Source organism: Diplodia corticola (genome assembly GCF_001883845.1).
Source record: "Diplodia corticola strain CBS 112549 chromosome Unknown scaffold102, whole genome shotgun sequence".
Taxonomy (NCBI): Eukaryota; Fungi; Ascomycota; class Dothideomycetes; order Botryosphaeriales; family Botryosphaeriaceae; genus Diplodia; species Diplodia corticola.
This window is the reverse complement of record NW_017971581.1, coordinates 1-16,426: the sequence shown is the minus strand read 5'-3', so window position 1 is coordinate 16,426 and position 16,426 is coordinate 1. Positions and strand designations below refer to the sequence as shown.

Here is a 16,426-nt window from a genome sequence, read left to right as displayed (position 1 = left end):
CGCCTCCCAGCCAGGGCTCCTGCCGCTTGCCAACAAAAAACACCACCCGCCCTTTCTCATCTGCTCCACTCCTCCCTCTCCTGCAAAACTCTTTCCCTCTTTCCATCCACGGCGCTGCGATTTGCTGCACCACTCTCCGACGCCCTCTCACTCTTGAGCGACTCGGAGCCTTCGCGCGCAGCCCACGATCCCTTTATCAGCCCCAGCCGGTCCCTACTGATCCAGCGACACCATGTCTTACGGCGGCGGTTACGGCGGTGGATACGGCGGCTCCCGCGGCGGCGGTAGCGGCGGCGGCGGCGGCGGTTACAGCAACGGGTATGATTCCTCGCGCTGCGCGAACAGCTACAACTCCAGTCACTATTCCAGCGGGTATGGCCCACCCTAAGGTCTAGATATTGGCAGTGGTCGTCTGCGCCCTCACTCTGCACAGCCATCGCCCCCTCTCCTCTCACCTTGTCTGGCGAACTCATGCAGCGAACTTCTGGCGCCTCTTGCGACGCGCTGGTTCTTCGTAACGCGTGAGTCTGCTAGGCGTCACCTTCTCTCACCCACGCATTTGACGCTTACTGACGCTCGCTTCACAGATACGGCGGTGGTAGCAACGGCTACTCCAACGGCGGTGGCTACGGCGGTAGCAACGGATACAGCGGCGGCGGCGGCGGCGGTGGATATGGTGGTGGCTACGGCGGCGGTGGCGGTGGCGGTGACAGGATGTCGAACCTGGGCGCCGGCCTGAAGCAGCAGAACTGGGATATCAACTCTCTTCCCAAGTTCGAGAAGTCTTTCTACAAGGAGCACCCCGAAGTCGCTGCCCGCTCCCAGAAGGAGGTCGACGATTTCCGCAAGGAGCAGCAAATGACCATCCACGGCAGCGATGTCCCTAAGCCCGTCACCACCTTCGACGAGGCTGGTTTCCCTGGATACGTCATGAACGAGGTCAAGGCCCAGGGTTTCGACAAGCCCACTGCTATCCAGTCTCAGGGTTGGCCCATGGCTCTCTCCGGACGTGACGTCGTCGGTATCGCCGAGACCGGTTCCGGAAAGACCCTCACCTACTGCCTTCCCGCCATCGTCCACATCAACGCTCAGCCTCTCCTTGCTCCTGGCGACGGCCCCATCGTCTTGATTCTCGCTCCCACCCGTGAGCTCGCTGTCCAAATCCAGACCGAGATCAGCAAGTTCGGCAAGTCCTCGCGCATCAGGAACACCTGCGTCTACGGTGGTGTGCCCAAGGGCGGTCAGATCCGTGACCTCGCTCGCGGTGTCGAGGTTTGCATTGCCACTCCCGGTCGTCTGATCGACATGCTCGAGTCTGGCAAGACCAACCTTAGGCGTGTTACCTACCTCGTCCTCGACGAAGCTGACCGTATGCTGGACATGGGTTTCGAGCCTCAGATCAGGAAGATCATCGGCCAGATTCGCCCTGACCGTCAGACCTGCATGTGGTCTGCTACGTGGCCCAAGGAGGTTCGCCAGCTTGCTTCTGACTATCAGACCGACTTCATCCAGGTCAACATCGGCTCCATGGATCTCTCTGCCAACCACCGCATCACTCAGATTGTTGAGGTGGTTTCGGACTTCGAGAAGCGTGACAAGATGGCCAAGCACCTCGAGCGCATCATGGATGACAAGAACAACAAGGTCCTCATCTTCACAGGTACTAAGCGTGTCGCGGACGACATCACCAGGTTCCTCCGCCAGGACGGCTGGCCCGCGCTCTGTAAGTTTTCCTTGGCGTTGATTTTCATCCGAACATGGACTGACAAACGCCCAGCTATTCACGGTGATAAGCAGCAGAACGAACGTGACTGGGTGCTGAACGAGTTCAAGACGGGCAAGAGCCCCATCATGGTTGCCACCGATGTGGCTTCGCGTGGTATCGGTATGGTTGCGATTGCTCCTGCACTTCCCTTCCCCCCTTGTCTTATGCTCTGTTGCGTGATCTGTGTGATGCTCTGCTCTCTATTCTCTCGTGCGCCTTCGCTTGCATTCATGACGTCCAGGGCTCTTTCTTTTTCTCGGTTCTCCTTCTGGGAATCTTGGTTCGCTGAGGCGAAGCTTGCTTCACTCATTTCCGTTTCTCTTCGTACCAGCCGGGTGCAGAGTCGGATAGGCTTTTTGACTTGCTCGAGCCGCCCTCCCAAGGTTTCCTGACCATGAGATGAGAATTACCACAGCCTTGCCGGCGCACCAAGGATGCCATGATCTTCCTTGCGCACAGAGAGTAGTGCATGCAACATACAGCAGCTTCACGCGATCGACACTAAAGATCGCTTGCTCGAATGACTTACCTCAAGGTTCACGCTAACTGATGCATGTCAAAGACGTTCGCAACATCACTCACGTCCTCAATTATGATTATCCGAACAACTCAGAGGACTATGTGCACCGTATCGGTCGTACTGGTCGTGCTGGTGCGAAGGGTACCGCCATCACCCTGTTCACCACGGAGAGTAAGTCTTGCCCCAGGTCTCCCCCCCCACGGAAGCCAAGCCACTGACTGTGCAACAGATGCCAAGCAAGCCCGTGACCTCGTCCAGATTCTCACCGAGTCCAAGCAACAGATCGATCCCCGCCTCCACGAGATGGCTCGCTACAGTGGCGGCGGCGGTGGTGGTCGTGGCTGGGGTGGTCGTGGACGCGGTGGCGGCCGTGGCGGTGGTGGTAGGTTCTCCCGCCGTTAAAGTCTGGGTCCGAACGCGGTCAGATGATAACAGGTCATCCCAGGTTACTCTGGTGGTAACGCAATGCCCCTCGGCCGCAGCAGGTGGTGAATCAAGAATTTGACAAGCCACGTACTGCGAGCACCGCGCGGCTACTTGACTTACGCACCATTGACCCTTTGCGCAGCCTAGTAGGCTTTGACTTGTAATAGATACCAGCGACCTCTACGATCGGGGCTGACGAGCCTCGGATCATGGAACAAAAAATCACGGCGTTTTCGGTTAGGTGTTTCTGCATAGAATAGGCTCTTTCTTGCCTCTCATCATCGGCGGCCGTCATCAATGACTTGAACCATCGTCGGGTTCTCTGTCTGATACACGGGACTGGTTTTCTCACGGCTTGATAGCTCCTGGACTAGTCAGGTTAAGAAGGGATGGATGGATGATGAGCAGATTGCGATGAACTGGTTTTCCTTGAAAATTTGCGTTTCTTTTCTAATGGCGGTATCGGTCTTGCTGATAGAAGCTACCTTGCATTTCTTAAGGCCTCTCCCGAGGTCTTGGATGATCGAAGCCAAATGAGCTCATGCCCTTCACATGTTTTAATGTACCCGACGGTGAAATCCGTGTTGTGAACACGAATAGCAGATACGAACTTTGCCGGCGAATCGAGAGTCCACGCCCAGTCGTCTCAAGCCACTGCCGTCGGCAGCGATATCATGTACCGTGCTTTTCATCTCCGTTCCCGCCGCGCTGTGGGTGCGAGGCGGGGCCAGTGGGAAGTGGTGGTGGCGTCGGAAAGCAATCTATTTGTTCCCCACCGATCGTTTGTTTCTTATAGCAATATTTTTTTTGCTTTTTTGTGCGGCTACTTGTGTTTCAGATAGCCGCCTCTTTTTCATCTTCTCCATTTCCGCTCCCTACTTTTTTTCTTTTTCCCATTTAATATAGCTGGTCACCCCCCTTGATGGTGCGCGCCCCCTCCCCCATACACGCACCCTTGTTGTTCCACACCTCCGCCCCCATCTCTGCCTGAGTTTCACATGAATCGTGGAGGGGGCTGGATTGTTCATCGTGAGAAAAAAAAAAGAAAAAGTTTTTCTTTCATCGCAGATCTGCCTAATCGAGGAGTTCGCTACGGCGGAGAGAAGGAAAAGCGGTCATGATGCCAGCTAGCTAGGTAGCTAGCAAGCTGACGACAGCCTCGGTCCCCACCCTTTGTATTTTTTTTTCCTCTCCCCCTCCTTCCCCATCCCTCTTTTCAGCCGCGACGGGCAGTTCCGCACGGCAAAAGGGAAGAGCCGGAGCGTGAGCACGAGCGTGGATGGAGGGAGGGAGAAGGGGAGAAGACCGTGATTGTGGTAGGTACATACTTTAAGGCACTCGTGCGTCTGGCGAATGCCGCGGCCTTTTTCTTCTCTATCGTGTACGATGAATATGCAAGTCCGTGTGTATACGTACTTATATAGAGGCTTGGCGGCAATGGTATTGGCCAGTGCATCTATTGTGTTATTCGTTTTGCTTGGCTTTAGCTCATCGTTTCCGGCCTCGTTCGCCATGGCGATTCGTAATTGTCTACTGTGTACAGTTTCCCGCGGTTCTCACTTGGAGAGAGAGAGTGACGTGAGGGAAGGCGTGACGAGGTAGAGATAGAGACGGGGCGACCAGTCACAGTGCGTGTGCGTGAATTGGAAACGGATATGGATCTCGGATTGAGGTGATGGCTACCTAAAACGCTCGCACCGTGGTGCAGATCGATGAGGTGGGCATCGCCTATTTGCATTGCGTGTGTGCGTGGTTCGATCAGATAGTTCTGACATGGCGATGACTCTCACCCCCCTCGGCTGCGATATGCGCTCGCGTTCGGGTCGGTACGCTCTCGTAACGAGCGCTTTCCCGAGGCGCGCAGTTCGTATGAGTAAGGGACAAGAGGTGATGCGTGTGATATGATGTGGGCGGTGGGGTGGGGTGCGAATGGAGTCAAGAAGGGGGAGAAAGAGAGGGTCCAGTTGCGATTATCCCTCGGCATTGCCAGCAAAGGGTGTTGTGCAGTGCGTCGCCTTCTGATGAATCGTCATCGTCCGGCACAAGCGGAGCGAGGTGATGTGAGAAACGGAACGAATGTCTTGCTGCTCGTCAGCCAGTCAAACAGTACACGGGCCAGGCGAAAGATTGATTCACGGTTGGCACCATGTGCCTGATCCTGCTTCCCTCAACCCCCTTCGATTCCATCGCTGATGATACGCGCTCCGTGATGAGTTGATGAAGGATTGTGGGATGATGGAGCACGCGCCCCTTCCGAGGATTGATTGCCTGCTGGGTCATGGGTTTGCGTGCGTGATATGTGGGTATCGATGGCTTCTCTGTTGCCCCCCGCCGCGCCTCCAGGGTAGCATTACCCGGTCCACTGTGCAACGATGATGCCCGCTTGTTGGTCTTCCCGGTCTGCCCGGTCTGCCCGGTCTGCCTTGGTCTGTGAGCAGGGGAATGGGAAAATTGGGGGCAACTGTCGTTTGGCGGTGGTGGCCAAAGCGTGCCACACGCACCCACAGGGCCACTGCTCGTCTGGATGAAGCCGTGAGAGCTCACGGCGAAAAAAAAAAAAGGTGCACGCGCCTACCTGCGCGCACTGCTGGCTCCGTGCGTTGGTGCCAGTGTGCTCAAGCGTCACCGCCTGCCTCTGCTCCACCGCCCATGTCCCGCCGCAAGTGGGAAGCTCGGGCTAATTTTGCCCTGTAACCATTCAGCTGGGAGACCATTGGCATGCTCGTCCTCCGCGCTCTCTCGTTGGACGGAGATGGCGATAGTACGACTGAGCAGCTGTGGGGACGCAGCGGCGGCGGCAAAGCTCAGCGTTCACAAACAGAAGACCAGATGATATCGACTCCACTCCGGCAGTTGCCATTCAAGACACGGGAGATCGCGCAAGCACACGGATGTGCCCGTCTCGCCTGCGTGCAATTTTTATCTCTTTCTCTTTTTCTCTCAGCTCCTCTCCGTCGTGATTTACCATCGATTCTGTTGCGGGGCTGCTCCCTGGTCCGCCCGCCGCCGCATCCATACCTGCTAATCCCGGAATTAGCTCACACGGTGCGATGTACGCTCACAGACCATCAACCCACATCCGCTCTGACGGTACCACCGTCACGAACGCAGGTGCCCCAGGTGCCGCATGACATGCCGTCCGCGTGCTGCGCCTACGGCGAACAGACGCGAACATCCTACCTCTGTTCTAACTCGGGATCACCTGTGGGGCCGGGACGGTGAATGGCAAAGCAGACGACGAAAGTCACGGAAGCAGCAGTGGCGACGGTGGCGGCGGCGAGGGCGGCGGCGATTCTTGGGGAACGTCGGTGCGTGAACCGCACACCCACCCCCAGGCTCTCGCTCTCTTTCCATTCACAAAATGCCCCCAAAAAAAAGACCAGGCACGAGATGGTCAGCGAGTCAAGTTGCAAGAACCGTCTTTAGCTGAACGAGGCTGAGGCGCTCGGTGTTGCGTATTGTCCGTGTGCTCTTATTTTCCCGCAGGGTCGCCGACCGTCGACAACGGAGAAATGGAATGGAGCGTTCGGCGGGCGGACGGCGATCCGCTAGGGAGTACGTCCGTACACGTGGAACGGAGCTGATGATCTTGCCTTTGCTTTTTCCATCCCTCTTTGTTATTCTGGTCTCCTTGCATATTCTGCTTGTCACTCTCTCTTGATGAGCGTGTTTGCGAGCCTCGATGCCGGTGAGCAGCTACCGAGGGAACTTCTGCGGCCGCGTTTCCTCGGAGCCCACAGTGACCGAGAGGGAATGTGGAGATGGAGCAAGCGAGGCGGGTGGGTTTTGCTTTGGATGATCGACACGACCGGAACGATCATCGTCAGGCCTGCGGCGAGGTCGCGCCTGGGACAGCTAGTCCCTTCTTTTCCCTTGAACGCCGGCATTGAGTGCGGGTGATTGGAACGTGGCCGCGAATGCGACGAGGACAAGTGGTGCGCGGAAAGAAAAGGTTACGTAGCGGCGGAGACGGCGCATCTGCAAGCCACCCATCGATCTATCGGTCCGTGGGCTTAGTGCGTTGATGGGCGATTGGGATCATTGCCCAGTGGTCCCCTGCGAAGGATGCACGACAACGCTTCCTCTGCCTGCGGTGCCGACTCCTGTGATTGCGGTGGTGGCGACGGGCGAGGCCGGTGGTTCCGCTGTTGCAGTCCTCGCTTTCTGTTGTCACGACGTAACAACGACAGGGCCGCGGAAGTCGGCTTTGTGCTTACCCTGAGACCGCGGAACCCAAGACCAACGATTATGGCTTCCAATAGACTCTCACCCGAAAGGAAACGCAGATGACAGGAGCTGATTGCATGAGCTTTACCAATCGACTTCGGTTGCTCACATCAGACGATATGCTTCCATATATCCAGTCCGGCGCCGGCTCCGGCCAATGCCCGGGTCGAAGGCGGACATGTACTAGTACTTGGAACATCACTGACCACATCAGACAGATCTGACAAGGCGAATCCGGAGAGAGGGCGTGAGTCCAGAACGCTGCAGGCTCGCCCAAGCCCGCACGTGTGCATGCGTGGCATGGGTTGCAATAATGATGAGCTGTTGCATGCGTCAGGGATGTCACTTGATGGTTGCAGCATCGCTTGGTTGGCTGAGGAAGAACGTTGTAATAGGAGCGACGTAGGTTGTGTAGCCATACTGTGTAGTAGTAGCGCCCGTTCTCAACAATAATGTAGGTATCGGTAGCAAGGCACCAGGGCGGACCCGTTAGACAGGCAATACACAGGGCGTATAACACAGCTAGCGTTGCTCGCCGAGGCACCTTCTATTGACGTGCTCTTGAAGCACCCTGGCACGCTGGCATTCTCTCAGACGCAGGCCGCGGACATCTTGACTCAGCAGGCAATAGATGCGTGCCGGCGGGAGAGTGCGGGAGAGGGATTATTGCAGCATATAGGATACAAATACAGTACACTAGCTGCGGCCGGAGGTGGGGATTGGCTGGCAACTGCCACTTGGTAGGCCTTGGACCGGAGGAGATAAGCGAGCAGTCGTCCGTCCGATAGGCGTGGACGGGAATAGGTACGGACGTGGTGTGTACGGGGAGGCGCAACGCTCCAGCGGTTGGCAAAGCATTTGGGTCCCGTACTCAGCACCGGCGGGCGAAACGCTGGTGGGAGCTGGAGTAGTCCAGCGCGCGCCATGGTGGGGGCCGGAATAGTGCATTTTGGCGGGATGGCCAGATTGGAGCAAGCCGGAGGTCCAAGTCGAATGCCTCGTAGGGACGCAGCCGCAGCAGGACCCTGTCGCCCGAGTCAGCCCGCGCATATCGCAGGTGCGCAGCTGGCCGCCCGTCCCTTGCTCCACCGGCTGGCAAAAGCTGCACGCCCTGCCGCCGCCGCTGTCGGCTCGTTTGCTCCCGCCCACCACGGCCACAAGCTCCCGCTTCCCTGCCCTCCGGCCTCCCTGCCCTCCGGCCTCCCACCTGCGCCGCAAGCACGGGGGCTGCGGACTGCCGTGTCGGAACGTAGGAGATCATACCGCCGCCGTGGTAATCGCCAAGCGGCGCTCGTCAGGCATCGGGGCAGCTGGCCGGGCGTGCGGCGCACTTTCCCGCACCCGCATCCTGTACCTTTCTCAGCGCTGCATCTGCAGACGACACATCACATTTGCCCTCTGCTCCCCCCTCTCCTCCGTGAATCTGCCCGGCCACAATGGAGATGCGCGGTGAGCCATGGACGTCTTGACCGGTCTGCTGCAATGCTGCGTCCGGCTCCGGGTGGCTGTTCCTGCTCTCTGCATGTCCGCTCCTCTCCGCGCCACGCTCTGCCCGCTGCGGCCACACGGCTGCTTGTCCAAGCCAATCGACGCCCGTCCCGCCCTCGGCCTCGAGACGTCGGCGTTATTTTCGTCCAGCATTCGGACCAACTCGCGCGCGCTGCCCCGTGGAATTTTGCCGAAGTGCAGAGGAAAGGGGGGCGCGTGGAAGATCACCATCACGCAGGCGCGGCAGCAGTGGTTGCGCAGTGGTTGCCGTCTCTGGCGAGGCACTGATGTTGCTCCGCGGCTCGCCAGTCGCGGGCGGCCTTGTACAGAGCCACCGGGATCTCCAGCGCTATCGCAGCCTGATCAGATTCGCGTCCGGCAAGACCCTTGTTTACCGCGGAGGAGGCGAGCCCGTGACTGACTGACCGACGACGCCAGCTCCAGCGCCCAGAAAGCTCGGGCGCTGCCCAGCATTGTGTTTGCGTGTGCGGTTGCGCGTGTCCTGGATGTGGCAGAAGGCGGTGACAGCCCAGCAGCCGAGCTGCGACTGGCGGCGGCGCAGCCCAGGACAGAACGGGGTGATTCGCGGTTGACGATTCACCATCCCGGCCCCCCGTCGTCCGGCCACACCCTGGCAGCCAACTCTCGCAGGGGCCTTGAATCGCTAATCCTGGGAATTCCTGCCCGGAAGTATTTGGACGTGAGGGAAACGTCGCGGATCATCAGGCGCATGCGCCGGCGCGCTTGACTCTAGCCGCAGGGTGCAACGAAGAAGTTTCAGTGCCAGAAGACGAGCGCCACGGCGGCCACGAGCGCGGGCAGGGCCTCGCGCCTCGTGCAAGAGACCAACAACTTGCTGAAGGGATCCGCAGCCCGATGCGATTTCAGGAAACTGGCTAAGGATCTTAGTCATGGGCCTTATTTCAATAACACCGCACAGCGCACACGCTCCCAATATTGTGTGGGGAAGTGCTGGGGCCTCAGCTGTCCGCCGCGCACAGCTGATGCTGGGGCGAGCCGAGGCATCGTGTGCGGTCTGTGTGTGAGCTCGCATGGCATCAAGGCGTGTGCGTTGCAAGAGAATCGAGCACGGACGTGGTGCGATCCGCCGTGAACCTTCCATGACCTGACGCGCAGAGCCTCGTTTCTCGTTTCTCTTGCCTGTTCGGTGAGCGTCCAAGGGAGCTTCAGACACGCTCTGTTTCGACAGGTCCGCAGGAGCGGCCAGGAGCGGGCAGGGGGGGCGTGCCGTACGCCTCTCTCTCTGTGCCCACGGCGAACTGCATGCCCCTCGGCGGCCCACGAACGCCGCAGAAGGGGCGAGGGCACATACTGTGTACGTAGTAGGGCGTGCTGAGGCCAGCTGTAAAGATTGGACGGGCTGAATCATCCACGGATCGCAAAGTAGATCTGCAGGCGAAGCTTTGGGACGAAAAAGGACTTGCAAGGCAGCGCTGGAAGCCAATGAATGTGCGCCCGCAGCTCTGATGAGTGAGGATCGGCCAATGACCAGCAAAGCGATCGGCGCGCGGCCGTAGCAAACGGGCAACGCAGTCTGGCGGGCTGAAAGTGCGTCACGACTGGGGAATCCGAAAGGCCGCTCGAGTCAGGGGCACGAGGCTGTGCAGGGCGCGAGTCTCGGCCTGTCCTCATCTGGATCGCAGCCATGGTTGAGGTAAATTTGCGATGCAGCAGCCGGACGAGAGATCGGATGACGGGGCCGGGAACAACAGCTGCGCAGCCTCAGGAGGAATGCCCGCAACGAGGCCGTAATTTGTCACAGGAGCCAGAGAATGCCTGGGCTTGGCGGGCGGTGTTGTGGCATCGGAGGCCGGAGGCTCGCCAGACTCGCCAGACGCCGCGGATGGGGGCAAGTGCATGCGCGTCGTGACGTTTGTCGACGGCTCGCCGCCACGGCCTCCGCTGATGTCGTGCCGCGGCGAAGCCAAAGCCGGCGGGCAGGCTACGGCAAGGCGGGGGCAGAACGGGCGACGCTGGCCGGCGACGGCAGCGGGAGAGCGGCGGCGGTACTCGTTCGAAATGCGTTCTCGAATGGACGGGCAGCGCGCACACATGGCCGCGCGCGCAGCCTCTCGAGACACTCGCAAGCGGCCGGCCCCGACGAGCCGGGTCTGATCCGCCCATGCAAACGGGCCAAGGGATGCTCGCCGGCTGCAGCAACGTCTCATTTCTCCTGAGTGCTGATGATGAGGCTGCCAGATGACTCCTTGACCCGCTCGTGTCGAGGGCATTCTTTCAGCGCCCGCCCGCTGCGCCCAGGCGAGCAGCGAGCTGCCAGCTGCCAGCTGCCAGCTGCGCCGGCCGCCAGAGTGCGCAGAACCCCATACGGAGATGGCAGATCGCAATCACAGCGCGCATTCCAACTCGCCTACGCCCAACAGCGCAAGGTGCCCGCCTGCAAGCAGAAGCTGGGCCAGCCTGCGGCGGAGCTACCCCCGCCTGGCGCTAGAGCTGATGGGGCACATCCTCTCGCGATGCGCGCTTTTGCAGCTGTGGCAGTGGCAGATGCGCCTCCAAGGACACCCCTCCGCACGCTGCCAATTGGTGCCGCGGCGGCGCTCAGATGCTGCCATGTTGCCATGCTGCCTGCCCGCCCGCCTGCCCGGGGCCCTCGCCCCTCCCACGCCGCGCGTATCGCTTCGTATAGCGGTGGGGAGAGAGCAGACGGCCAGATGCAACGTGGATGGCAAATTACAAATGAAGCAAAGGGGGCGTCGAGGCCAATAGAGTCGACGGTTTGATACGCGAGGCTGCGATCGCCGTCGTCATCCGTCTGTGCGCGCGGCGGCGTGTGGGCGTGGAGGGTTGGAGCAGTGGCAGGCTGGCAGTTGGCAGCAGAAACACGCTGGAATCGGAGCTCGGCGACGATGAGACAGCACAGGTGGCCAGCGCGCCGCGGGGATGCCGCTGCTGCCACGGCGGCGGCGGCGCGCGAGAGTCGGTGAGCCCAGCGGCAGCGGTGTTGTATCGGAATTTGCTGCGGAGAGGAGTGCGTCGAGCGGGCAGCGCCCAGCAACACGCCCAGAATGCGCGCTCCACTGCGGCGGGCATTCGATATTTGCAGCGCAGTCAGTGTGTACTTTGGCAGCGCGACTGCCCGCCAGACGCCAATATTGCGGCAGGGCTCCCCCGGGCAGGCGGCCTGAGCCAGCTCTCGCATGCGCATCTCAGCGCCCTTTGCGCTCGCTGGCTACTCAGCCTCAATCCGCATCTCTTGCGCATCGCGCCCGCATCGTGTTGCCGTCACGCCGTCCGCGCCCTGACGCAGACGCAGACAAGCCTTTTGCTAGGCCGGTGTGGGCTTGGCGCGCGACCCCAATATCCGCGTGCTCGTCTCGCGCTAGCCCACAGCTGTGCTTGATTCGACGCACACCAACCTCCACCTCAGCCAGGCCACTTTTGCCACCATCCCGACTCCGTCGCTAGCCCATCGCGAATCTCGCACCGCCGCGCGCCATCCCCTCCGCTGCCGTCATACCAGATCACCGCGTGCGTGCAACACGTGTGACGCGCGCCCACACTGCCCGCCGTTGGAGCTGCGCGCGTCGTCGTCCGCCGGCAGCAGCACCGTCGCCCGCGACTGCCCTCAGTCAAGCACGCCGGAGCGCTGACCGTGCTCCCCTCCCCCCCCCACCACTGTCTACGCAGGCAGACACAGCCAGGCGAGCACCGCGGTCACCTTGACGTGCGGCGGCGGCAGAGCGCCAGAACGCGCGCCCACCGCGGCCCCCGACCAGCACCACCCCCGGGAGCGTCGGCGCATGCACACACTGGTGACAGGATCTGCACACGGTCAGGCACTCGCAGCCGCGGCATTTGCTCATCAGTCAGCGAGCTGGGAAAGCCCCGCGGACTAGATTGCGCAAAGTGTGGTCGGCCCAAAGTCTATTTGCCTTGCTGACCCGCGGAAGGGCCGACTAAGGCAGCGTCGGTCCGGTCGCTCTCACTGGGCAGTCTGGGCCGCCCGCGTCCAGGGCTCTTCACCGTGGTTTCATACGTGGTAGCGCTACGGCCGCTCTTAACCCGCCTGGGTACCGAGGTCCTCGCGCCTTTCCACTTTTCCCTCACCCGGCTCCCAAGCACAGCCTAGCCCGCCGTCCGTCCGTCCCAAAGCTCAGAGGCAATCCTTCCGTCGACACGGCTGGGACCAGCGCCGAGGGGATCTCCAGCGACTCGGCGTCATTACCTCACAGCTTAAGCTAAGGCTAGACCTGCAATTGGCGCCGCAATCTTCACAGGGCACACGCCACGCTCCCACCGTGCCCAAACACCAACCCCTACCTGCCGCTAGCCGGCCTCAGCTACCTCCATCTTGTTTGATATTCTCCAGCGCACCAGCATCCGGCATCCGTGCGACTGCACGTCGCACTTGCACCTTCGACGGCGCGCGCTACCACGCTACCAAGAACGAGCACCCACGGTCAGCTCAGCGCTCCAGCCAGGCTACCGATCAAGCGCCCGCCCACCCAGTCCCCGTGCGCGAATCTTGGTCTTGTGGGCTTTCCGGAGCGAATCTGCCGAGAAGTGCGCCCAATCTTCCTCTGCTAGCCTGACTTGAAAGAGACCGGCCTGCGCATCACCCGCACCTAAGTCGCACGCTATCGTGCTTGTCGACTTCCACCGCCCACGGCCTCCTAGTCAGCTGTTTGGATCCCAGCCTCGGTCCGCACGGCCTTTCTACCTCCTGCTGGTCGATACCACCGGCGGCGAATCATCCGCGAACGCTTGCCAATTAAGCGTGACATGTCCGCGAGCTATCCTTCTCCTCACCCAGCACCCGAGAGCCCTCTGTCGCCTAGTCAAAAGCTTGCCCTGCACCTGAACGGACACGCACAGTCTATGGACGGTAGACAAAACGACTACTCGCAGCCAGGTTTGAACTCGCCCTATCCATTCTCCACTTCAGAACCTCAGTCTGAAGGTTCTTCCGCAGATCAAGCATCTGCTGCGCAATACCCTGCGGCTTCCGATCCTCGCTCCGCCAACTTCTCCTCCTCTGCCACTCCCACCTCCGAGTACGGAATCAATCCTTCCTCCGCGCGCTCAGGCTCCTTTCCGGACTACGTTCAACGAGGACACTATCCCCCAGCTGGTCAGCCGCAGCAAGCAGGAAATATGGCGCAAGCATCAAGTCCGTCCATGCCTCTGCCCGATGGCAATGCCAACAACCACAACGCGCAAAGCAACAAGTCTGACCCCGAAGTACCTATAGATCCTTCGATAGCCGCGGCCGCTTCTCCTTCCTACCCACCCCACAATCAATACTCTCCCTATCCGCCACAGCACGAGATGCCTCACTACGCCGCGCATCCGGCGACACCCGTCTACGGACGCCCCGACCAGTGGGGTTCTCACTACCCTGGCATGTACGGGCACGCGCCTGTCACTACAGGCCCTCCACAGCCCTCAATGGTCTCACCGGTACAGCGTCCGCCGACTGTAAGAATCGCGCCCCGCCGCGGCGGCACTTGAGATTGTGATACTAATGCGTCGGTTCCACAGGGCGGCCATCCTCTTTCTACCGTTTACTCTTTCGTTCCGATTCCGGGCGCGCAGCAACATAAGCGCCCACGTAGGCGTTATGAGGAAATCGAGCGCATGTATAAATGTGGTTGGAATGGGTGTGAGAAGGCATATGGAACGCTTAACCACCTAAACGCGCACGTTACGATGCAATCGCACGGGCAAAAGCGCACGCCAGAAGGTACGTGGTGTTGTTTTCCCCACTAGTTGCGATGTAATGTGTAGCGCGCGATCGACCCCAGGTTTAGTTCTGGCGCGCGCGCTTGGTGTTGCGAGCTATTTTGGCGGTTCCCGCTCGGTCGGGGTCATCGACTTGGTGGCCGGAAGCTAGCACAAGACTACCCATGCCCTGTCTAGTTTCAACACCAACCCTACCATGCATGCAACTCGTGTTTAGACGACACCAACTAACGTTTATTGCAACAGAGTTTAAAGAGATTCGTAAGGAATGGAAGGCCAAGAAGAAGGAGGAGGAGGCTCAGCGCAAAGCTGATGAGGAACGCCAGCGCCAGGCCGAGCAGCAGCGCCAGGCACAGAACAACGAAGCCAACAACAGTAACCCGGAGACACCCATCTACGGCCAGCCTCGTCAGATGGCCCAGCCCGTGCAGATGGGTGGCCCCCAGCTTCCTCCTATAGGCTACGCTCCTGCGGCCAGCGGTCAGGCGCCACCACAGTATGGCACGCAGAGTCCCAGTGCGATTGGAGAGATGGCCCAGTATGCCGCCGCCAACCCACAGATGTACACAAGCAGTGCGTCTAATGCCAGTAGCAGCTACCCACAGTCGCCCTACACGCAAGGCCAGACCATGTACCAACAGCGTGCGTCTTACTCGCCTGCCCAAGCTGGTTCGCGCATACTGATGTCTTCAGCAGCCGCGGATAACGGATCGAACTACCAGCAGTAGACACCTGACCGTCCGCGTTATTTTTTTTCACACTTTCGGTACCCCCCCAGTCTTGACCGCCTCTCAGTCCGGTTTTTCGTTACGACATTCAGCATGGTTGCATATGCGTTCTGGTTTTCGACATGCATTTTCACGGGGGCGGCTAAATTTCTTCGGGGGTGTTTGCGGTCACAAAGCGAAGACACGATAATCACGACTTGATGGTCGCGCCGTCGACGAACAGCCCATCATTCTCATGGAAGACCTGTTGCACCATAGCGCGGTGGTGTCAACGAAAAGAAGGCGGCGTTGACCTTTGGGTCGTGCTCTTTTAGGAGTCAGGCGGCGGCAGGACCTCTCACATTTGCTATCATTGGCATCAAAGATCATGTGGGACGGCGGCCAACGTGCGGGTTTCCTCAAAAGTTTGGGCTGCATCAATTATCGATTCAGGAGCTTCTAGAGACATGCATTCAAGCCCGGCGCATCTGAAACAATTCGTCGCTGCTCTTCATTTGGTCATGGGGTTAATGCAGGAAGTAAGCGAGGGTACTGGAAGGAGATTCTGGGAGGAAAAGCGATGCAAGTCCCTGGAAGAAAGCACCCTGGCTGCAAAAGCCTGTCGACCTGTCGCTCTGGCGCACGCGCAATTTGTTCAGAAGTACTGGTTTTCCTATTGCTTTCATCGCAGGCGTATTGTTTTCTTCTCGCTGTGGCTTCGGGCGACAATTGGCAGGCATGGAAAGCCTAGGGCATGTAAGTATGTAGCTCTTCAGTTGCGAATCCTGTGCAGTAGCAGCGGCAGCAGCAGTCGTCCGTCCTCCCATAACGATCCTGTTTCTGTGTAACACCGGTAGACGTGGCGCACAATGTGCACGTACAATTCCAAGAAGACCGCTCAGGTTCCAAGGCCGCATCGTTGCCGCAACAGATTCCGAGATGCGGGATCGAAGAGCAAAATGCGATGTATCACATCAACCGGGATGCGAGTGGGCAGCAAGCATTACGAAGGTCGCCGCATGTGGGTATGGAGGGGGGCGCCACTCCTGCGTCGCAACACGACGGCACTTCCGGGAACGGGGTTCTGGCAGAGAAAATTGGGCGACAGGACCGAGAACACGTTCAAAGACTGATCGCCTGATGATTCGCGAGCGTCGACCTGTCATGCAAAAGAAATCTCTTCCACTCTAGCACCCACTTCTGCTCTCCCGGACACCGTCCCGCTCTGTTTCGGCGCGGAAAAGGGCCAGGACAGAGTGCGGTGGCTGCTGCTGCTGCTGCTGCTCAGCATTACATTGGCGTCTGGCTAACCGTCAGTCCTTCCTGCCTTTCGTCTGCAGCGAAGCGCGTGTGCGTCAGTCAGTTCCCTCGGCGTCGTCGTCGCCCGTCCTCCGCCTGCATGATGCACGCATGCACGCATGCATGCATGCAGGCATGCGTGCGTGCGTGCGTGCGTGCGTCCGGGCGGCATTGCCGATCCGCTAGACGTTTTGACCTCTTTTTTCCCTCCTCTCCCACTGTTTTTTATGTTTTTTTTTCTGCTCTTCCTCGCAATAGCTGGGTAGGGGG

The 16,426-nt window shown here is 59.6% G+C and overlaps 2 protein-coding genes across 2 annotated transcripts; both read left to right on the top strand.

Moving 5' to 3' along the window:
- Positions 1–232: 232 nt before the first annotated feature.
- Positions 233–2,687, top strand: BKCO1_1020002 (atp-dependent rna helicase dbp2; the record flags this gene model as incomplete). The annotated part of the gene is made up of 5 exons (XM_020270150.1): positions 233–372; positions 588–1,723; positions 1,778–1,885; positions 2,328–2,456; positions 2,515–2,687. The coding sequence occupies 5 exons, from the start codon at positions 233–235 to the stop codon at positions 2,685–2,687; spliced, it is 1,686 nt and encodes a 561-aa protein (XP_020125200.1).
- Positions 2,688–13,190: 10,503 nt separating this feature from the next.
- BKCO1_1020001 (c2h2 transcription factor) lies at positions 13,191–14,878 on the top strand (the record flags this gene model as incomplete). Its single annotated transcript, XM_020270139.1, has 4 exons — positions 13,191–13,886; positions 13,950–14,151; positions 14,397–14,792; positions 14,847–14,878. 4 exons carry the CDS (start codon positions 13,191–13,193, stop codon positions 14,876–14,878), a joined length of 1,326 nt encoding a protein of 441 aa, XP_020125199.1.
- Positions 14,879–16,426: the final 1,548 nt, after the last annotated feature.